Source organism: Salvelinus fontinalis, chromosome 31 (assembly GCF_029448725.1).
Source record: "Salvelinus fontinalis isolate EN_2023a chromosome 31, ASM2944872v1, whole genome shotgun sequence".
NCBI lineage: Eukaryota > Metazoa > Chordata > Actinopteri > Salmoniformes > Salmonidae > Salvelinus > Salvelinus fontinalis.
In genome coordinates, this window is record NC_074695.1 from 4000001 (window position 1) to 4024373 (window position 24373).

Here is a 24373-nt window from a genome sequence, read left to right on the forward strand (position 1 = left end):
CCTCTCTCCCACTCTTTCTCCTTGCTCCCACTCTCTCTCTCCTCTCTCCAACTCTCTCCTCTCTCCCACTCTCTCTCTCCTCTCCTCTCTCTCCTCTCTCCAACTCTCTCTCCTCTCCTCTCCTCTCTCTCCTCTCTCCAACTCTCTCTCCTCTCCTCTCCTCTCTCTCCTCTCTCCCACTCTCTCTCTCCTCTCCTCTCTCTCTCTCTCTGTTCTCTCTGTCTCTCTCTCTCTCTCTGTCTCTCTCTCTCTCTCTCTCTCTCCTCTCTCTCCTCTCTCCAACTCTCTCTCCTCTCTCCCACTCTCTCTCTCCTCTCTCTCCTCTCTCCCACTCTCTCTCATCTCCTCTCTCTCCTCTCTCCAACTCTCTCTCCTCTCCCCCACTCTCTCTCCTCTCCTCTCTCTCCTCTCTCCCACTCTCTCTCCTATCTCCCACTCTCTCTCTCCTCTCCTCTCTCTCCTCTCTCCCACTCTCTCTCCTCTCTCCCACTCTCTCTCTCTCTCTCTCTCTCTCTCTCTCTCTCTCCCACTCTCTCTCTCCTCTCTCCCACTCTCTCTCCTATCTCCCACTCTCTCTCTCCTCTCCTCTCTCTCCTCTCTCCCACTCTCTCTCTCCTCTCTCCCACTCTCTCTCTCTCTCTCTCTCCCACTCTCTCTCTCCTCTCTCCCACTCTTTCTCCTCGCTCCCACTCTCTCTCTCCTCTCTCACACTCTCTCTCCTCTCTCCCACTCTCTCTCCTCTCTCCCACTCTCTCTCCTCTCTCCCACTCTCTCTCTCTCCTCTCTCCCACTCTCTCTCCTCGCTCCCTCTCTCTCTCTCCTCTCTCCCACTCTCTCTCTCCTCTCTCACTCTCTCTCTCCTCTCTCCCACTCTCTCTCCTCTCTCCCACTCTCTCTCCTCTCTCCCACTCTCTCTCCTCTCTCCCACTCTCTCTCCTCGCTCCCACTCTCTCTCTCCTCTCTCACTCTCTCTCTCCTCTCTCCCACTCTCTCTCCTCTCTCCCACTCTCTCTCTCCTCTCTCCCACTCTCTCTCTCCTCTCCCACTCTCTCTCTCCCCTCTCCCACTCTCTCTCTCGTCTCCTCTCTCTCCTCTCTCTCCTCTCTCTCCTCTCTCTCCTCTCTCCCACTCTCTCTCCCCTCTCCCACTCTCTCTCTCCTCTCTCCCACTCTCTCTCCTCTCTCCCACTCTCTCTCTCCTCTAGATGATCTTATTAGAGAAGCTGGGGCAGCAGTTGAGTCATCCCACCCGGTCAGTGTATGGTTGGCTGATCACTAAGTTTCTGAAGTATCACAACAAGATGTTAGAGGAGAGTGCGGTGTCTCTGTCTGGGATGCAGCCTGGAGATACAGTGTTAGAGCTGGGCCACGGGCCAGGACTGGGTCTGAAGGCTGCAGCCACACTGCTGACAGAACCTACTGGGAGACTCATAGGAGTGGACTACTCACAATACATGCACCAGGTGAGAGAGAGAGTGCATGAGTGAGTAGAGGGGTGGTAATTTAGTGACTCAACAACACTGCTATTTCTCATCTCCCTTCTCACCTCTCCTCTCCTCCCCACCACCCCCCTCTCTTCCCCACCATCCTCCTCTCCTCCCCACCATCCCCCTCCCCACCATCCCCCTCTCCCACCATCCTCCTCCCCTCTCCCCCTCTCCTCCCCACCATCCTCCTCTCCTCCCCACCATCCCCCTCTCCTCCCCACCATCCTCCTCTCCTCCCCACCATCCCCCTCTCCTCCTCCCCACCATCCCCCTCTCCCACCTTCCTCCTCCCCTCTCCCCCTCTCCTCCCCACCATCCTCCTCTCCTCCCCACCATCCCACTCTCCTCCTCCCCACCATCCTCCTCCCCTCTCCCCCTCTCCTCCCCACCATCCCCCTCTCCTCCTCCCCACCATCCCCCTCGCCTCTCCCCCCCCCCCCCCTCTCCTCCTCCCCTCTCCCCCTCTCCTCCTCCCCTCTCCCCCTCCTCCCCTCTCCTCCTCCACCCCCCCCCCCTCCTCCTCTCTCTCCCTTCTAGATGGCAGGTAATCTTCTGAAGGAGTTGGTCTCCAGTGGGAAGGTGTCTCTGTATCTGTGTGATGTGGCAGCCATGCCTCTAGCAGACAATATGGTAGACAAGGTGTTCCACTGTAATTGCTACTACTTCTGGCCAGACCTGATGAAGGGAGCTGCAGAGATACACAGAGTCATGAAACCAGGTGAGGGGGTGTGGGGACTGGGGAGGGTTGGTGTGGTGTGGGGACTGGGGAGGGTTGGTGTGGGGACTGGGGAGAGTTGGTGAGGGGACTGGGGAGGGTTGGTGAGGGGACTGGGGAGGGTTGGTGTGGGGACTGGGGAGGGTTGGTGTGGGGACTGGGGAGGGTTGGTGTGGGGACTGGGGAGGGGTGGTGAGGGGACTGGGGAGGGTTGGGGTGGTGTGGGGACTGGGGAGGGTTGGTGTGGGGACTGGGGACTGTAGGAGGTGTGATGGTGACCACTCTGAATGTCTATACTGTATTTCTCTACTGTAGGAGGTGTGATGGTGACCACTCTGAGACTGAGCAGGGTGATCAGCTTTGCGTCCAGGCGGGAGTTCCCTGGAGAGAACTGGCAACCCGAGGCTTACATGGCAGCTCTGAGAGCCTCTGGGTTTAACCAGGTCACAATGGAGCATCTCCAACACAGACACATCCCTTACCAGGCCATTTACGCTACTGCTGATAAGTGATGAACACACACGTTTCATCATCATCATTTACCATTGACGAATCTCAGAGCTCTGCAGGGCAGGGGTGTGTGGTGAAGATATAGGAGTCTCTCTCTCCAGACTGGCTCAGCAGGGCAAGGGGTGTGTGGTGAAGATATAGGAGTCTCTCCAGACTGGCTCAGCAGGGCAGGGGTGTGTGGTGACGATATAGGAGAGTCTTTCCAGACTGGCTCAGCAGGGCAGGGGTGTGTGGTGAAGATATAGGAGTCTCTCTCTCCAGACTGGCTCAGCAGGGCAGGGGTGTGTGGTGAAGATATAGGAGAGTCTCTCTCTCCAGAATGGCTCAGCAGGGCAGGGGTGTGTGGTGACGATATAGGAGAGTCTCTCTCTCCAGACTGGCTCAGCAGGGCAGGGGTGTGTGGTGAAGATATAGGAGTCTCTCCAGACTGGCTCAGCAGGGCAGGGGTGTGTGGTGAAGATATAGGAGTCTCTCTCTCCAGAATGGCTCAGCAGGGCAGGGGTGTGTGGTGACGATATAGGAGAGTCTTTCCAGACTGGCTCAGCAGGGCAGGGGTGTGTGGTGAAGATATAGGAGAGTCTCTCTCTCCAGAATGGCTCAGCTGTCTCCTGTTAATTCTAATACATTCATTGGATCTTTGTTTTAATCATTTTCCCCATTACATGTCACCAGTAGTAAATGTACCTTTTAATCCCTGTCATGTGTTTACATTTCTGTTTTTGGCATGTATTAATTATTATGTTACAGTTTTCGGAGTGGAAACGTGTTTTTGCAGTGGTCACAACCTGCTACACTTGTGAGAAATATGTTTTGGTTCATTTCATGACAATAAAGAGCTGTGCGCTCGATATATAAACTCCCAGTAACGTAAATCCTGTTTCAGCGTCACTGTGTCTTCCTCAGGGGGATGTCATGAATCCTTCATAACCAGGTTATATAGACACACAGTGCAATTAGTGCAACCGATGACAATAGTGACGGTTTGTGTCATAATTATGAAGGTAATTAGAATGAATTGAGTGAAAATGCTACGGTAGTTAATGGCATATTTAATATGAGGCTATTATCATATGCAAAATATTTAATATTGTACATAATATATGCCTCAATGTACATTTTTTAATTAATATTTCAAATATTTACTTGTTTCATTTTTATTACATTTAATCTTTTGGTTCAACCTTAATGCATAACAAACATAATCAACGGGGAATAGACTAGGCTGGTTTAACCTTAATGGATCATAATCATTAGGGAGAATAGACTAGGCTGGTTTAACCTTAATGGATCATAATCAACGGGGAATAGACTAGGCTGGTTCAACCTTAATGCATCATAATCAACAGGGGGTATAGACTAGGCTGGTTTAATGGATCATAATCAACAGGGGGAATAGACTAGGCTGGTTTAACCTTAATGGATCATAATCAACAGGGGGAATAGACTAGGCTGGTTTAACCTTAATGGATCATAATCAACGGGGAATAGACTAGGCTGGTTTAACCTTAATGGATCATAATCAACAGGGGGAATAGACTAGGCTGGTTTAACCTTAATGGATCATAATCAACAGGGGGAATAGACTAGGCTGGTTCAACCTTAATGGATCATAATCAACAGGGGGAATAGACTAGGCTGGTTTAACCTTAATGGATCATAATCAACAGGGGGAATAGACTAGGCTGGTTTAACCTTAATGGATCATAATCAACAGGGGGAATAGACTAGGCTGGTTCAACCTTAATGGATCATAATCAACGGGGAATAGACTAGGCTGGTTCAACCTTAATGGATCATAATCAACGAGGAATAGACTAGGCTGGTTTAACCTTAATGGATCATAATCAACAGGGGGAATAGACTAGGCTGGTTCAACCTTAATCCATAACAACCATAATCAACAGGGGGAATAGACTAGGCTGGTTCAACCTTAATGGATCATAATCAACAGGGAATAGACTAGGCTGGTTCAACCTTAATGGATCATAATCAACAGGGGGAATAGACTAGGCTGGTTCAACCTTAATGGATCATAATCAACAGGGGGAATAGACTAGGCTGGTTCAACCTAAATGGATCATAATCAACAGGGGGAATAGACTAGGCTGGTTTAACCTTAATGGATCATAATCAACTGGGGGAATAGACTAGGCTGGTTCAACCCTAATGGATCATAATCAACTGGGGGAATAGACTAGGCTGGTTCAACCTTAATGGATCATAATCAACGGGGAATAGACTAGGCTGGTTCAACCTTAATGGATCATAATCAACAGGGGGAATAGACTAGGCTGGTTCAACCTTAATGGATCATAATCAACAGGGGGAATAGACTAGGCTGGTTCAACCTTAATGGATCATAATCAACAGGGAATAGACTAGGCTGGTTCAACCTTAATGGATCATAATCAACAGGGGGAATAGACTAGGCTGGTTCAACCTTAATGGATCATAATAAACGGGGAATAGACTAGGCTGGTTCAACCTTAATGGATCATAATCAACAGGGGGAATAGACTAGGCTGGTTTAACCTTAATGGATCATAATCAACGGGGAATAGACTAGGCTGGTTTAACCTTAATGGATCATAATCAACAGGGGGAATAGACTAGGCTGGTTTAACCTTAATGGATCATAATCAACAGGGGGATTAGACTAGGCTGGTTTAACCTTAATGGATCATAATCAACGGGGAATAGACTAGGCTGGTTTAACCTTAATGGATCATAATCAACAGGGGGAATAGACTAGGCTGGTTTAACCTTAATGGATCATAATCAACAGGGGGAATAGACTAGGCTGGTTCAACCTAAATGGATCATAATCAACAGGGGGAATAGACTAGGCTGGTTCAACCTTAATGGATCATAATCAACAGGGGGAATAGACTAGGCTGGTTTAACCTTAATGGATCATAATCAACGGGGAATAGACTAGGCTGGTTTAACCTTAATGGATCATAATCATCAGGGGGAATAGACTAGGCTGGTTTAACCTTAATGGATCATAATCAACGGGGAATAGACTAGGCTGGTTTAACCTTAATGGATCATAATCAACAGGGGGAATAGACTAGGCTGGTTCAACCTTAATGGATCATAATCAACAGGGGGAATAGACTAGGCTGGTTCAACCTTAATGGATCATAATCAACAGGGGGAATAGACTAGGCTGGTTCAACCTTAATGGATCATAATCAACAGGGGGAATAGACTAGGCTGGTTTAACCTTAATGGATCATAATCAACAGGGGGAATAGACTAGGCTGGTTCAACCTTAATGGATCATAATCAACAGGGGGAATAGACTAGGCTGGTTCAACCTTAATGGATCATAATCAACAGGGGGAATAGACTAGGCTGGTTTAACCTTAATGGATCATAATCAACAGGAGGAATAGACTAGGCTGGTTTAACCTTAATGGATCATAATCAACAGGGGGAATAGACTAGGCTGGTTCAACCTTAATGGATCATAATCAACAGGGGGAATAGACTAGGCTGGTTCAACCTTAATGGATCATAATCAACAGGGGGAATAGACTAGGCTGGTTCAACCTTAATGGATCATAATCAACAGGGGGAATAGACTAGGCTGGTTTAACCTTAATGCATCATAATCAACTCTGGGAATAGACTAGGCTGGTTTAACCTTAATGGATCATAATCAACAGGGGGAATAGACTAGGCTGGTTCAACCTTAATGGATCATAATCAACAGGGGGAATAGACTAGGCTGGTTTAACCTTAATGGATCATAATCAACAGGGGGAATAGACTAGGCTGGTTCAACCTTAATGGATCATAATCAACAGGGGGAATAGACTAGGCTGGTTCAACCTTAATGGATCATAATCAACAGGGGGAATAGACTAGGCTGGTTCAACCTTAATGGATCATAATCAACAGGGGGAATAGACTAGGCTGGTTTAACCTTAATGGATCATAATCAACAGGGGGAATAGACTAGGCTGGTTCAACCTTAATGGATCATAATCAACAGGGGGAATAGACTAGGCTGGTTCAACCTTAATGGATCATAATCAACAGGGGGAATAGACTAGGCTGGTTTAACCTTAATGGATCATAATCAACAGGAGGAATAGACTAGGCTGGTTTAACCTTAATGGATCATAATCAACAGGGGGAATAGACTAGGCTGGTTCAACCTTAATGGATCATAATCAACAGGGGGAATAGACTAGGCTGGTTCAACCTTAATGGATCATAATCAACAGGGGGAATAGACTAGGCTGGTTCAACCTTAATGGATCATAATCAACAGGGGGAATAGACTAGGCTGGTTTAACCTTAATGCATCATAATCAACTCTGGGAATACACTAGGCTGGTTTAACCTTAATGGATCATAATCAACAGGGGGAATAGACTAGGCTGGTTCAACCTTAATGGATCATAATCAACAGGGGGAATAGACTAGGCTGGTTTAACCTTAATGGATCATAATCAACAGGGGGAATAGACTAGGCTGGTTCAACCTTAATGGATCATAATCAACAGGGAATAGACTAGGCTGGTTCAACCTTAATGGATCATAATCAACAGGGGGAATAGACTAGGCTGGTTTAATGGATCATAATCAACAGGGGGAATAGACTAGGCTGGTTTAACCTTAACAGATGGTGACCCCAGCTAGGAGCCAACGAGCAGCGAGGCTTTCCAGGTGTCGCCTTCCTTTTTGTCCTTCTTCCAAAACCAAGTAATTCGCCCAGATGTCGTAGCACTTGGTCCCCTTCTTGATTCTCCTCAGGTAGCTCTCCTTCTGTTTCTCCTGCTCCGTGTCCATGTTCAGTCTCACATCATTTGTCCCTGGTCCAAACCCTCCACGTCCTTCTCAGTCCGTGCCTGAAGGTGGTCCTGGAAGGAGTTCTGATCTGGTTGGACACCTTCCACCTCATCAGGTTTCATCTGAAAGGACTTTATACAAACATAGCAATAGACAAACAACAACACTAAAAGTCAATCACACATTTGAAAGACTACAGTATATGAGATAATTGTGTATTCAAGATTACTTTATTCTTAACCGTATCTGTGTCATACAGTATGCAGATGTTCATATTTGTAAACACACACACACACGCACGCACGCACGCACGCACGCACGCACGCACGCACGCACGCACGCACACACACACACACACACACACACACACACACACACACACACACACACACACACACACACACACACACTCTGCTGTGGTCAAATACAGCAACCATTACAGAACAACGTATCAGGGCAGAATTGGGGCACTTCCAGGTCATATGCCCTGGTGAAACTACTTTGATGGGCTTCTGGCCAGACAGGGTACTGACCTGGCTAGACAGGGTACTGACCTGGCTAGACAGGGTACTGACCTGTCTAGACAGGGTACTGACCTGACTAGACAGGGTACTGACCTGGCTAGACAGGGTACTGACCTGGCTAGACAGGGTACTGACCTGGCTAGATAGGGTACTGACCTGGCTAGACAGGGTACTGACCTGGCCAGACAGGGTACTGACCTGACTAGACAGGGTACTGACCTGGCCAGACAGGGTACTGACCTTGAAGCACAAAGTGACCCATTGAAACATTGTGTGCTCTCTGATATGACATTCATTAAAGTCATAGTAACTCTGACTAGAATGTGATTGATAAACAACAGGTTATTCCACTTGGCCAGCTGGTACTGACCTGACTAGACAGGGTACTGCCCTGGCTAGACAGGGTACTGACCTGGCTAGACAGGGTACTGACCTGGCTAGACAGGGTACTGACCTGGCTAGACAGGGTACTGACCTGGCTAGACAGGCTACTGACCTGGTTAGACAGGGTACTGACCTGGCTAGACAGGCTACTGACCTGGCTAGACAGGGTACTGACCTGGCTAGACAGGATACTGACCTGGCTAGACAGGATACTGACCTGGCTAGACAGGGTACTGACCTGGCTAGACAGGGTACTGACCTGGCTAGACAGGGTACTGACCTGACTAGACAGGGTACTGACCTGGCTAGACAGGGTACTGACCTGGCTAGACAGGCTACTGACCTGGCTAGACAGGGTACTGACCTGGCTAGACAGGGTACTGACCTGGCTAGACAGGGTACTGACCTGACTAGACAGGGTACTGACCTGGCTAGACAGGGTACTGACCTGGCTAGACAGGCTACTGACCTGGCTAGACAGGGTACTGACCTGACTAGACAGGGTACTGACCTGGCTAGACAGGGTACTGACCTGGCTAGACAGGCTACTGACCTGGCTAGACAGGGTACTGACCTGGCTAGACAGGGTACTGACCTGGTTAGACAGGGTACTGACCTGACTAGACAGGCTACTGACCTGGTTAGACAGGGTACTGACCTGGCTAGACAGGCTACTGACCTGGCTAGACAGGATACTGACCTGGCTAGACAGGGTACTGACCTGGCTAGACAGGGTACTGACCTGGCTAGACAGGGTACTGACCTGACTAGACAGGGTACTGACCTGGCTAGACAGGGTACTGACCTGGCTAGACAGGGTACTGACCTGGCTAGACAGGGTACTGACCTGACTAGACAGGCTACTGACCTGGCTAGACAGGGTACTGACCTGACTAGACAGGGTACTGACCTGACTAGACAGGGTACTGACCTGGCCAGACAGGGTACTGACCTTGAAGCACAAAGTGACCCATTGAAACATTGTGTGCTCTCTGATATGACATTCATTAAAGTCATAGTAACTCTGACTAGAATGTGATTGATAAACAACAGGTTATTCCACTTGGCCAGCTGGTACTGACCTGACTAGACAGGGTACTGCCCTGGCTAGACAGGGTACTGACCTGGCTAGACAGGGTACTGACCTGGCTAGACAGGCTACTGACCTGGTTAGACAGGGTACTGACCTGGCTAGACAGGCTACTGACCTGGCTAGACAGGGTACTGACCTGGCTAGACAGGATACTGACCTGGCTAGACAGGATACTGACCTGGCTAGACAGGGTACTGACCTGGCTAGACAGGGTACTGACCTGGCTAGACAGGGTACTGACCTGACTAGACAGGGTACTGACCTGGCTAGACAGGGTACTGACCTGGCTAGACAGGCTACTGACCTGGCTAGACAGGGTACTGACCTGGCTAGACAGGGTACTGACCTGGCTAGACAGGGTACTGACCTGACTAGACAGGGTACTGACCTGGCTAGACAGGGTACTGACCTGGCTAGACAGGCTACTGACCTGGCTAGACAGGGTACTGACCTGACTAGACAGGGTACTGACCTGGCTAGACAGGGTACTGACCTGGCTAGACAGGCTACTGACCTGGCTAGACAGGGTACTGACCTGGCTAGACAGGGTACTGACCTGGTTAGACAGGGTACTGACCTGACTAGACAGGCTACTGACCTGGTTAGACAGGGTACTGACCTGGCTAGACAGGCTACTGACCTGGCTAGACAGGATACTGACCTGGCTAGACAGGGTACTGACCTGGCTAGACAGGGTACTGACCTGGCTAGACAGGGTACTGACCTGACTAGACAGGGTACTGACCTGGCTAGACAGGGTACTGACCTGGCTAGACAGGGTACTGACCTGGCTAGACAGGGTACTGACCTGACTAGACAGGCTACTGACCTGGCTAGACAGGGTACTGACCTGACTAGACAGGGTACTGACCTGACTAGACAGGGTACTGACCTGGCCAGACAGGGTACTGACCTTGAAGCACAAAGTGACCCATTGAAACATTGTGTGCTCTCTGATATGACATTCATTAAAGTCATAGTAACTCTGACTAGAATGTGATTGATAAACAACAGGTTATTGTACTTGGCCAGCTGTCCACCTCCTTGACAATTTCCCATCAGAAGAAGCGTAGGTTGATTTTGGCAATCATGTCCTTCACCTCCGAAATGTCCAGCATGCATCTCGGTCAGCACGACCTTCTCCTCCTCCTTAGTAAGAATCACACCTCCTGTGTGGCTGGCCATCCTTCCCCCGTAGCTACAGGGGGGACACTATTTGACATGACAGACCCTCGCCAATTCGTTGATATAAATGTTGAAGCAGGTGCATCAGCTCGATCCCTGGTTCACCCCACGGCCCTGTGGAAAGAAATGTGTGTGTTTTTTTGCCCATTTTAAACTCACATTTGCTGTTTGTGTACATGGATTTTATAGTGTTGTATGTTTTACCCCCAACACCGCTTTCCGTCAATTTACATAGCAGACCCTCATGCCAAATTGAGTCTCAAGCTTCGTTGAAATGTTTGTCAATAAGGGGGTGAACACATGGTCTGTCGTACGGTAGTTTGGTAAAAAGCCAATTTGACATTTACTTAGTACAATGTTTTCACTGAGGAAATGTACGAGTCTGCTGTTAATGATAATGCAAAGGATTTTCCCAAGGTTGCTGTTGATGCATATCCCACGGTAGTTATTGGGGTCAAATTTGTCTGCACTTTCTCTCTCTCTCTCTGCCCCCCATCTCTCTCTTTCCATCTATTGCTCTCTCTATGCCTCCCTCTCTCTCTCTCTCTCTCTCTCTCCCCCTCTCTCTCTCCCCCTCACTCTCTCCCCTCTATCTCTCCCCTCTCTCTCCCCCCCCCTCTCTCTCCCCTCCTCTCTCTCCCCTCTCTCTCTCTGCCCCCCTCTCTCACTCTGCTCCAACCTCTCTCTCTCTCTCACATCTGTAGATTCTCCACATTAATGACATTCCTCCGGGAGAATAGTTGCTTTACGAGACTCAGCGTTGTTCGGGTTTACAGTAGAGTAACAAAACAAACAGTTGAAGTCAGAAGTTTACATACACTTAGGTTGGAGTCATTAAAACTAGTTTTTCAACCACTTCACAAATTTCTTGTTATCAAACTATAGTTTTGGCAAGTCGGTTACGACATCTACTTTGTGCATAACACAAGTAATTTTTCCAGCAATTGTTTACAGACAGATTATTTCATTTATAATTCACTGTATCACAATTCCAGTGGGTCAGAAGTTTACATACACTAAGTTGACTGTGCCTTTAAACAGCTTGGAAAATTCCAGAAAATTATGTCATGGCTTTAGAAGCTTCTGATAGGCTAATTGACATAATTTGAGTCAATTGGAGGTGTACCTGTGGATGTATTTCAAGGTCTACCTTCAAACTCAGTGCCTTTTTGCTTGACATCATGGGAAAATCAAAAGAAATCATTCAAGACCACAGAAAAAAAAATATAGACCTCCACAAGTCTGGTTCATCCTTGGGAGCAATTTCCAAATGCCTGAAGGTTCCACGTTCATCTGTACAAACAATAGTACGCAAGTATAAACACCATGGGACCACGCAGCCGTCATACCGCTCAGGAAGGAGACGCATTCTGTCTCCTAGAGATGAACGTACTTTGGTGCGAAAAGTGCAAATCAACAGAACAACAGCAAAGGACCTTGTGAAGATGCTATAGGAAACAGGTACAAAAGCATCTATATCCACAGTAAAACAGTGTGATCATATTACTCCAGTGCTAGCCTCTGGCTTCCTGTTAAGGCAAAGGCTGATTTCAAGGTTTTACTGCTAACCTACAAGACATTACATGGGCTGGCTCCTACCTATCTTTCCGATTTGGTCCTGCCGTACATACCTACACGTACGCTACGGTCACAAGACGCAGGCCTCCTTATTGTCCCTAGAATTTCTAAGCAAACAGCTGGAGGCAGGGCTTTCTCCTATAGAGCTCCATTATTATGGAATGGTCTGCCTACCCATGTAAGAGACGCAGACTCGGTCTCAACCTTTAAGTCTTTACTGGAGACTTATCTCTTCAGTGGGTCATATGTTTGAGTGTAGTCTGGCCCAGGAGTGTGAAGGTGAACGGAAAGGCTCTGGAGCAACGAACCGCCCTTGCTGTCTCTGCCTGGCCGGTTCCCCTCTCTCTAAAGGGATTCTCTGCCTCTAACCCTATTACAGGGGCTGAGTCACTGGCTTACTGGTGCTCTTCCATGCCGTCCCTAGGAGGGGTGCGTCACTTGAGTGGGTTGAGTCACTGACGTAATCTTCCTGTCTGGATTGGCGCCTCCCCTTGGTTTGTGCTGTGGTGGAGATCTTTCTGGGCTATACTCGGCCTTGTCTCAGGATGGTAAGTTGGTGGTTGAAGAGATCCCTCTAGTGGTGTGGGGCTGTGCTTTGGCAAAGTGGGTGGGGTTATATCCTGCCTGTTTGGCCCTGTCCGGGGGTATCGTCGGATGGGGCCACAGTGTCTCCCGACCCCTCCTGTCTCAGCCCACAGTATTTATGCTGCAGTAGTTTATGTGTCGGGGGGCTAGGGTCAGTCTGTTATATTTGGAGTATTTCTCCTGTCTTATCCGGTGTCCTGTGTGAATTTAAATATGCTCTCTCTCACTCTCTCGCTCTCGGAGGACCTGAGCCCTAGGACCATGCCTCAGGACTACCTGGCTTGATGACTCCTTGTTGTTCCCAGTCCACCTGGTCGTGCTGCTGCTCCAGTTTCAATTGTTCTGCCTGCGGCTATGGAACCTTGACCTGTTCACTGGACGTTCTACCTTGTCCCAGACCTGCTGTTTTCAACTCAATAGAGACAGCAGGAGCGGTAGAGATACTCTGAATGATCGGCTATGAAAAGCCAACTGACATTTACTCCTGAGGTGCTGACCTGTTGCACCCTTGACAACCACTGTGATTATTATTATTTGACCATGCTGGTCATTTATGAACATTTGAACATCTTGGCCATGTTCTGTTACAATCTCCACCCGGCACATCCAGAAGAGGACTGGCCACCCCTCATAGCCTGGTTCCTCTCTAGGTTTCTTCCTAGGTTCTGGCCTTTCTAGGGAGTTTTTCCTAACCACCGTGCTTCTACACCTGCATTGCTTGCTGTTTGGGGTTTTAGGCTGGGTTTCTGTACAGCACTTTGAGATATCAGCTGATGTAAGAAGGGCTTCATAAATACATTTGATTGATTGACAAAACGAGTCCTATATTGACAAGGAAGAAGCCACTGCTCCAAAACCGTCATAAAAAATCCAGACTGCAGTATGCAGATGCACATGGAGACAAAGATCGTACTTTTTGGAGAAATGTCCTCTGGTCTGATGAAACAGAAATAGAACTGTTTGGCCATAATGACCATCGTTATGTTTGGAGGAAAAAGGGGGAGGCTTGCAATCTGAAGAACACCATCCCAACCGTGAAGCACGGGGGTGGCAGCATCATGTTGTGGGGGTGCTTTGCTGCAAGAGGGACTGGTGCACTTCACAAAATAGATGAGGAGGAAAATTATGCGGATATATTGAAGCAACATCTCAAGACATCAGTCAGGAAGTTAAAGCTTGGTCTCAAATGAGTCTTCCAAATAGACAATGACCCCTAACATACTTCCAAAGTTGTGGCAAAATGGCTTAAAGAAAAACAAAGTCAAGGTATTGGAGTGGCCATCACAAAGCCCTGACCTCAAAAATTGTGGGCAGAACTTGTGCGAGCAAGGAGGCCTACAAACCTGACTCAGTTACACCAGCTCTGTCAGGAGGAATGGGTCAAAATTCACCCAACTTATTGTGGGATGCTTGTGGAAGGCTACCCGACATGTTTGACCCAAGTTAAACAATTTAAAGGCAATGCTACCAAATTAAATGTCAGGAATTGTGAAAAACTGAGTTTAAATGTATTTGGCAAAGGTATATGTAAACTTCCGACGTCAACTGTACGTACGTAGTCTCCATGACTTTTTCCACATTTTGTTACGTTACAGCCTTATTCTAAAGTTGATTACATCGTTTTTTCTCCCTCAATCTGCACACAATACCCCATAATGACATCACAATACCCCATAATGACATCACAATACCCCATAATGACATCACAATACACCACAATGACAAAGCAAAAACTGTTTTTTAGAACTTTTTGCAAAGGTATTACAAATAAAAAACTGAAATATCACATTTACATAAGTATTCAGACCCTTTACTCAGTACTTTGTTGAAGCACCTTTGGCAGCGATTACGGCCTCTAGTCTTCTTGGGTATGACGCTACAAGCTTGGCACACCTTTATTTGGGGAGTTTCTCCCATTCTTCTCTGCAGATCCTCTCAAGCTCTGTCTGGTTGGATGGGGAGCATCGCTGCACAGCTATTTTCAGGTCTCTCCAGAGATGTTCGATCGGGTTCAAATTTACAGGGTCAGTGTCAATTTACAGGGTCAGTGTCAATATACAGGGTCAGTGTCTATATACAGGGTCAGTAGCTATATACAGGGTCAGTAGCTATATACAGGGTCAGTAGCTACATACAGGGTCAGTAGATATATACAGGGTCAGTTCCAGGGTCAGTAGCTATATACAGGGTCAGTTCCAGGGTCAGTGTCTATATACAGGGTCAGTAGTTATATACAGGGTCAGTAGCTTTATACAGGGTCAGTGTCTATATACAGGGACAGTAGCTTTATACAGGGTCAGTGTCTATATACAGGGTCAGTAGTTATATACAGGGTCAGTAGCTTTATACAGGGTCAGTGTCTATATACAGGGACAGTAGCTTTATACACGGTCAGTGTCTATATACAGGGTCAGTAGCTTTATACAGGGACAGTGTCTATATACAGGGACAGTAGCTTTATACAGGGTCAGTGTCTATATACAGGGACAGTAGCTTTATACAGGGTCAATGTCTATATACAGGGTCAGTTCCAGGGTCAGTAGCTATATACAGGGTCAGTTACAGGGTCAGTAGCTATATACAGGGTCAGTTACAGGTTCAGTAGCTATATACAGGGTCAGTTCCAGGGTCAGTAGCTATATACAGGGTCAGTTACAGGGTCAGTAGCTATATACAGGGTCAGTTACAGGGTCAGTAGCTATATACAGGGTCAGTAGCTATATACAGGGTCAGTAGCTTTATACAGGGTCAGTAGCTATATACAGGGTCAGTAGCTATATACAGGGTCAGTAGCTATATACAGGGTCAGTTACAGGGTCAGTGTCTATATACAGGGACAGTAGCTATATACAGGGTCAGTTCCAGGGTCAGTAGCTATATACAGGGTCAGTTACAGGGTCAGTAGCTGTATACAGGGTCAGTTACAGGGTCAGTAGCTATATACAGGGTCAGTAGCTATATACAGGGTCAGTTACAGGGTCAGTATCTATATACAGGGTCAGTAGCTATGATGCAACCAGTCAGGATCCTCTCAATGGTGCAGCTGTAGAACCTTTTGAGGATCTGAGGACCCATGCCAAATCTTTTAAGTCTCCTGAAGGGGAATAGGTTTTGTCGTGCCCTGTTCATGACTGTCTTGGTGTGCTGAGACCATGTTAGTTTGTTGGTGATGTGGACACCAAGGAACTTGAATCTCTCAACCTGCTCCACTACAGCCCCATCGACGAGAATGGGGGCGTGCTCGGTCCTCCTTTTCCTGTAGTCCACAATCAGCTCCTTGGTCTTGATCACGTTGAGGGAGAGGTTGTTGTCCTGGCACCACACGGCCAGGTCTCTGACCTCCCTATAGGCTGTCTCGTCGTTGTTGGTGATCAGGCCTACCACTGTTTTGTCGCCGGCAAACTTAATGATGGTGTTGGAGTCGTGCCTGGCCATGTAGTCATGAGTGAACAGGGAGTACAGGAGGGGACTGAGCACGCACCCCTGGGGAGCTCCAGTGTTGAGGATCAGCGTGGCAGATGTGTTGCTACCTACCCTCACCACCTGGCGGCGGCCCGTCAGGAAGTCCAGGATCCAGTTGCAGAGGGAGGTGTTTATTCCCAGGATCCTTAGCTTAGTGATGAGCTTTGAGGGCACTATGGTGTTGAACGCTGAGCTGTAGTCAATGAATAGCATTCTCACATAGGTGTTCCTTTTGTCCAGGTGGGAAAGGACAGTGTGGAGTGCAATAGAGATTGCATCATCTGTGGATCTGTTGGGGCGGTATGCAAATTGGAGTGGGTCTAGGGTTTCTGGGATAATGGTGTTGATGTGAGCCATGACCAGCCTTTCAAAGCACTTCATGGCTACAGACGTAAGTGCTACGGGTCGGTAGTCATTTAGTCAGGTTACCTTTGTGTTCTTGGGCACAGGCACTATGGTGGTCTGCTTGAAACATGTTGGTATTACAGACTCAGACAGGGAGAGGTTGAAAATGTCAGTGAAGACACTTGCCAGTTGGTCAGCGCATGCTCGCAGTACACGTCCTGGTAATCCATCTGGCCCTGCGGCCTTGTGAATGTTGACCTGTTTAAAGGTTTTACTCACATCGGCTACGGAGAGCGTGATCACACAGTGGTCCAGAACAGCAGTGTAAACAGGGCTGAAAAGTGACTTGTAGCAGGAATATATAACTACTTATGGCAATTAACTAATGGTAATATATACATGGAAACAGCAGTAACAGTGACCAGTAGCAGGATCAATAGATACATACTAATGGTAAAGCTAATCAATCAACAGCAGCATTATGGAGTAATACATCTAATCAATAATCATTCAGAGTAGGTGTGTGTGGATGTAAATGTGTGACGTTAGTAATGAGTGTGTGAGTAATGGTGTATATGAGATCAGCAGCAGCAGCGTGTCTGAGTGGGTAGAGACCTGTGGATGGGTATAGAGTCAGTGTGGATAGTCTGTGGGACAGGGAGAGTAGTAGTAGTTGTTAGTTATTTAGTCTAATGGCCTGGGGGATAGAAGCTGTTTAGGAGTCTGTTGGTCTGAGCGTTGAGGGACCTGCCGGACGCAAGCTTGGAGAACAGTCCGTGTCTTGGACATTTTCTCAGACACCACCTGGCAGTTACGTCCTGGATGGAATCATCCCCAGTGTGCGCTGGGCCGTCTGCGCCATCCTCTGTTGGGGTCTTCCAGTCGAGGGCGGTTCGGTTGCCATACCACCAGTGGGGATGCTCTCGATGGTGCAGCTGTAAAAGTTCCTGAGGATCTGAGGCCAAATCATTTCAGCCTCTTAAGAGAGTAGCGACATTGCCTTCTTCATGACTGTTCTGGTGTGAAAGGAACGTGTTAAGTCCTCAGTGATGTGGACATCGAGGAACTTGAAGCTCTTGACCCTCTCCCCTGCTGCCCCGCTGGTGTGGATGGGGGTCCCATGTTTCCTGTAGTCCATGATCAGTTCCTTGGTCCTTGCTGAGGTTATTGTCCTGGCATCTGACCAGGTCTCTGTGTAGGCTGTCTCATCGTGATCAGGCCTAACACCGTCATTTCGTCATTAAACTTGATGATGGAGTTGGGCGTGGCCACAGAGTCGTGGGTAAACGGTGAGTACAGGAGGGAGCTAAGCACACACCCCTGTGGGTCTCCCGTGTTGAGGGTCAGCGTGGCGGAGGTGATGTTGCCTACCCTCACCACCTGGGGGGCGGCCCATCTGGAAGTCCAGGATCCAGTAGCAGAGGGAGGAGTTCAGTCCCAGGATCCTGAGCTTGGTGATGAGTTTGGAGGACACTATGGTGTTGAACGTTGCGTTTTAGTCGATGAACAGCCTTCTCACAGGTTTCCTCTTCGTCCAGGTGGGAAGGGAAGTGATGAGTGCAATTGAGATCGCATCATCTGTGGATCTGTTGGGGCGGTATGCAAATTGGAGTGGGGTCTAGGGTTTCTGTGATAATGGTGTTGATGTGAGCCATTACCAACCTTTCAAAGCACTTCGTTATTACAGATGTTAGTGCTACAGGTTGTTAGTCATTGTGGCAGGAAGCCTTAGAGTTCATGGGAACAGGAGTGATGGTGGTCAGCTTGAAACATTGGGATTACAGACAAGGAGAGGCTGAAAATTACCATGAAGATGTCTGCCATCTGGTCTGCGTATGCTCTGAGAACTCGCCCTGGAATATCGTCCAACCACGCGGCCTTGCGAGTGTTGACTGAGATTAAAAACCTTACGCACGTCGGCCTTGGAGAGCGAGATCACCCAGTCCTCTGGGTCGGCGAGTGCCCTCGTGAATGGATCAGTTTGGTTTTTACCAAAGCGTGCATAGAATGCATTGAGTTCATCTGGTAGAGAGGCATCGTTGGGCGAATTACAGACCTTTGTTTGTAATTCGTAAAGGACTGTATCCCCTGCCTCAAGCATTTGGCACCTGTGTAAATGGATTCCACCGGTAGTATAGAGTTATGATCTGATTTGCCAAAGGGGGGACGAGGGAGGGCTTTGTGTGCTTGCTTTTGGTTTGATTAACAGTGGTCTGGGAATGTGTCGCCCCCTAGTGGCGAATGAGACGTGTTTGATAGGAGTTGGGCATCACGTGTCTTAGTGACGCAGAATAAAAATCGCCGGGAACAAGTAAAGCAGCCTCCGGGTACATGGTCTCTTGCTTGTTTATAACTTTGTATAGTTCGTTGAGTGACAGCTCTTTGTTGTCCTGAGGTGGAATATATACAGCAGTTACGGTAACAGATGACAACTCCCTCGAGCGGTGGACGGGTTTGACCATCAGGTATTCCAACACGGGTGAACAATAAGACTTCCACTACGCCGGAGTCACCATCTGTTGTTAATGAAAAGACCCCGATAGCCAGGTTTCAGAAAAACTACGGAATATTTCAGTTACGAGATTCCCGTTGACAGCAAATCTACGATCAGAGGTCATCCGTCTTATTATCAAGAGACTGGAAGGGAAGTGGTTCTCCCTTTGCCTTCACGAGGACGCCTCCGGCCTCTTTTTTCATCAGCGTTTCCTCTTGGGAAGGTCGAAGGTCGGGTCGGAGGAACACATCTGATGTTCGAAAGATCTTGTCGATCATAACAGAAATAATAGCGTATACATTCGGTGCCAAAAGAAAAAGTGAAGCTCACAAGGCGGGAACCGTTCAGCGCCATCTTGGTTTTACGGTGCCAAAGTGTGTGTGTGTGTGTGTGTGTGTGTGTGTGTGTGTGTGTGTGTGTGTGTGTGTGTGTCTCGGTGATATAAGCACGTTCAAATGGACGTGGACACCTGTGAGTACTTGACTCTGGGGCCCCTTTCACTCCAACACACACATCTGGACCTGCCTGAGAGAGAATGTGTGGGAAGGAGGCCTCTGTGAGTCGTCAACGTAACACACACACACACAGGCAGGCAACACACACGAACACACACACACACCCCTCCAGCCACAGGTGCTAATGATGGGGACCATCTGGATGTGATCAGTCAGAGGGCCATGGGTTAAAACCATTGTGTTTTCACAGTGGTGGAGTGGTCATAGGGGGGGGGGGGGGGTAAACACAGGGAGAGAGGAGAGAGGATAAATACAGGGAGAGAGGAGAGAGGATAAACACAGGGAGAGAGGAGAGAGGATAAATACAGGGAGAGAGGAGAGAGGATAAACACAGGGAGAGAGGATTAATACAGGGAGAGAGGAGAGAGGATAAATACAGGGAGAGAGGAGAGAGGATAAATACAGGGAGAGAGGATTAACACAGGGAGAGAGGAGAGAGGATAAATACAGGGAGAGAGGAGAGAGGATAAATACAGGGAGAGAGGAGAGAGGATAAATACAGGGAGAGAGGAGAGAGGATAAACACAGGGAGAGAGGAGAGAGGATAAACACAGGGAGAGAGGAGAGAGGATAAATACTGGGAGAGAGGATAAATACAGGGAGAGAGGAGAGAGGATAAATACAGGGAGAGAGGAGAGAGGATAAATACAGGGAGAGAGGAGAGAGGATAAATACAGGGAGAGAGGAGAGAGGATAAACACAGGGAGAGAGGAGAGAGGATAAATACAGGGAGAGAGGATAAATACAGGGAGAGAGGAGAGAGGAGAGAGGATAAACACAGGGAGAGAGGAGAGAGGATAAATACAGGGAGAGAGGATAAATACAGGGAGAGAGGAGAGAGGATAAATACAGGGAGAGAGGAGAGAGGATAAATACAGGGAGAGAGGAGAGAGGATAAATACTGGGAGAGAGGATAAATACAGGGAGAGAGGAGAGATGATAAATACAGGGAGAGAGGATAAATACAGGGAGAGAGGAGAGAGGATAAATACAGGGAGAGAGGATAAATACAGGGAGAGAGGAGAGAGGATAAATACAGGGAGAGAGGATAAATACAGGGAGAGAGGATAAATACAGGGAGAGAGGAGAGAGGATAAATACAGGGAGAGAGGAGAGAGGATAAATACAGGGAGAGAGGAGAGAGGATAAATACAAGGAGAGAGGAGAGAGGATAAATACAGGGAGAGAGGAGAGAGGATAAATACAGGGAGAGAGGAGAGAGGATAAATACAGGGAGAGAGGATTAACACAGGGAGAGAGGATAAATACAGGGAGAGAGGATAAATACAGGGAGAGAGGATAAATACAGGGAGAGAGGAGAGAGGATAAATACAGGGAGAGAGGATAAATACAGGGAGAGAGGAGAGAGGATAAATACAGGGAGAGAGGAGAGAGGATAAATACAGGGAGAGAGGATAAATACAGGGAGAGAGGAGAGAGGATAAATACAGGGAGAGAGGATAAATACAGGGAGAGAGGAGAGAGGATAAATACAGGGAGAGAGGATAAATACAGGGAGAGAGGAGAGAGGATAAATACAGGGAGAGAGGAGAGAGGATAAATACAGGGAGAGAGGATAAATACAGGGAGAGAGGATAAATACAGGGAGAGAGGAGAGAGGATAAATACAGGGAGAGAGGAGAGAGGATAAATACAGGGAGAGAGGAGAGAGGATAAATACAGGGAGAGAGGAGAGAGGATAAACACAGGGAGAGAGGATAAATACAGGGAGAGAGGATAAATACAGGGAGAGAGGAGAGAGGATAAATACAGGGAGAGAGGAGAGAGGATAAATACAGGGAGAGAGGAGAGAGGATAAATACAGGGAGAGAGGAGAGAGGATAAATACAGGGAGAAAGGAGAGAGGATAAATACAGGGAGAGAGGAGAGAGGATAAACACAGGGAGAGAGGATAAATACAGGGAGAGAGGATAAATACAGGGAGAGAGGAGAGAGGATAAATACAGGGAGAGAGGAGAGAGGATAAATACAGGGAGAGAGGATAAATACAGGGAGAGAGGAGAGAGGATAAATACAGGGAGAGAGGATAAATACAGGGAGAGAGGAGAGAGGATAAATACAGGGAGAGAGGATAAATACAGGGAGAGAGGAGAGAGGATAAATACAGGGAGAGAGGAGAGAGGATAAATACAGGGAGAGAGGAGAGAGGATAAATACAGGGAGAGAGGAGAGAGGAGAAATACAGGGAGAGAGGAGAGAGGATAAATACAGGGAGAGAGGAGAGAGGATAAATACAGGGAGAGAGGAGAGAGGATAAATACAGGGAGAGAGGATTAACACAGGGAGAGAGGAGAGAGGATAAATACAGGGAGAGAGGAGAGAGGATAAATACAGGGAGAGAGGATAAACACAGGGAGAGAGGAGAGAGGATAAATACAGGGAGAGAGGAGAGAGGATAAATACAGGGAGAGAGGATAAATACAGGGAGAGAGGAGAGAGGATAAATACAGGGAGTGAGGAGAGAGGATAAATACAGGGAGAGAGGATAAATACAGGGAGAGAGGAGAGAGGATAAATACAGGGAGAGAGGAGAGAGGATAAACACAGGGAGAGAGGATAAATACAGGGAGAGAGGAGAGAGGATAAACACAGGGAGAGAGGATAAATACAGGGAGAGAGGAGAGAGGATAAATACAGGGAGTGAGGAGAGAGGATAAATACAGGGAGAGAGGAGAGAGGATAAATACAGGGAGAGAGGAGAGAGGATAAATACAGGGAGAGAGGAGAGAGGATAAATACAGGGAGAGAGGATAAATACAGGGAGAGAGGATTAACGCAGGGAGAGAGGAGAGAGGATAAACACAGGGAGAGAGGATAAATACAGGGAGAGAGGATAAATACAGGGAGAGATGATAAATACAGGGAGAGAGGATAAATACAGGGAGAGAGGAGAGAGGATAAATACAGGGAGAGAGGAGAGAGGATTAACACAGGGAGAGAGGAGAGAGGATAAATACAGGGAGAGAGGATAAATACAGGGAGAGAGGAGAGAGGATAAATACAGGGAGAGAGGAGAGAGGATAAACACAGGGAGAGAGGAGAGAGGATAAATACAGGGAGAGAGGAGAGAGGATAAATACAGGGAGAGAGGAGAGAGGATAAATACAGGGAGAGAGGATAAATACAGGGAGAGAGGAGAGAGGATAAATACAGGGAGAGAGGAGAGAGGATAAATACAGGGAGAGAGGAGAGAGGATAAATACAGGGAGAGAGGAGAGAGGATAAATACAGGGAGAGAGGATAAATACAGGGAGAGAGGAGAGAGGATAAACACAGGGAGAGAGGATAAATACAGGGAGAGAGGAAGGAGGATAAATACAGGGAGAGAGGATAAATACAGGGAGAGATGATAAATACAGGGAGAGAGGATAAATACAGGGAGAGAGGAGAGAGGATTAACACAGGGAGAGAGGAGAGAGGTTAAATACAGGGAGAGAGGATTAACACAGGGAGAGAGGATAAATACAGGGAGAGAGGAGAGAGGATAAATACAGGGAGAGAGGAGAGAGGATAAATACAGGGAGAGAGGAGAGAGGATAAATACAGGGAGAGAGGAGAAATACAGGGAGAGAGGAGAGAGGATAAACACAGGGAGAGAGGAGAAATACAGGGAGAGAGGAGAGAGGATAAACACAGGGAGAGAGGATAAATACAGGGAGAGAGGAGAGAGGATAAATACAGGGAGAGAGGATAAACACAGGGAGAGAGGAGAGAGGATAAATACAGGGAGAGAGGAGAGAGGATAAACACAGGGAGAGAGGATAAATACAGGGAGAGAGGAGAGAGGATTAACACAGGGAGAGAGGAGAGAGGATAAATACAGGGAGAGAGGAGAGAGGATAAACACAGGGAGAGAGGATAAATACAGGGAGAGAGGAGAGAGGAGAGAGGATAAACACAGGGAGAGGGGATAAATACAGGGAGAGAGGAGAGAGGATAAATACAGGGAGAGAGAGAGAGGATAAATACAGGGAGAGAGGATAAACACAGGGAGAGAGGAGAGAGAATAAATACAGGGAGAGAGGAGAGAGGATAAATACAGGGAGAGAGGATAAATACAGGGAGAGAGGAGAGAGGATAAATACAGGGAGAGAGGAGAGAGGATAAATACAGGGAGAGAGGATAAATACAGGGAGAGAGGAGAGAGGATAAATACAGGGAGTGAGGAGAGAGGATAAATACAGGGAGAGAGGAGAGAGGATAAATACAGGGAGAGAGGAGAGAGGATAAACACAAGGAGAGAGGATAAATACAGGGAGAGAGGATAAATACAGGGAGAGATGATAAATACAGGGAGAGAGGATAAATACAGGGAGAGAGGAGAGAGGATAAATACAGGGAGAGAGGAGAGAGGATTAACACAGAGAGAGAGGAGAGAGGATAAATACAGGGAGAGAGGATAAATACAGGGAGAGAGGAGAGAGAATAAATACAGGGAGAGAGGAGAGAGGATAAACACAGGGAGAGAGGAGAGAGGATAAATACAGGGAGAGAGGAGAGAGGATAAATACAGGGAGAGAGGAGAGAGGATAAACACAGGGAGAGAGGATAAATACAGGGAGAGAGGAGAGAGGATAAACACAGGGAGAGAGGAGAGAGGATAAATACAGGGAGAGAGGATAAATACAGGGAGAGAGGAGAGAGGATAAACACAGGGAGAGAGGATAAAT

The 24373-nt window shown here is 47.7% G+C and overlaps 1 protein-coding gene across 2 annotated transcripts; it reads left to right on the top strand.

Annotated features, from left to right (window-relative positions):
* The first annotated feature begins 1157 nt into the window (after window positions 1-1157).
* On the top strand, window positions 1158-3566 carry LOC129829338 (uncharacterized methyltransferase YdaC-like). 2 transcript variants are annotated; one of them, XR_008755372.1, is made up of 4 exons: window positions 1158-1462; window positions 2024-2204; window positions 2517-3127; window positions 3177-3566. XR_008755372.1 is itself a non-coding variant. In XM_055891008.1 (3 exons), the coding sequence occupies exons 1-3, from the start codon at window positions 1205-1207 to the stop codon at window positions 2711-2713; spliced, it is 636 nt and encodes a 211-aa protein (XP_055746983.1). In that variant the 5' UTR covers window positions 1158-1204; the 3' UTR covers window positions 2714-3566. The 2 variants fall into 2 exon arrangements, 1 of the variants encoding a protein (XP_055746983.1); XM_055891008.1 differs by having other exon boundaries at window positions 2517-3566.
* Window positions 3567-24373: the final 20807 nt, after the last annotated feature.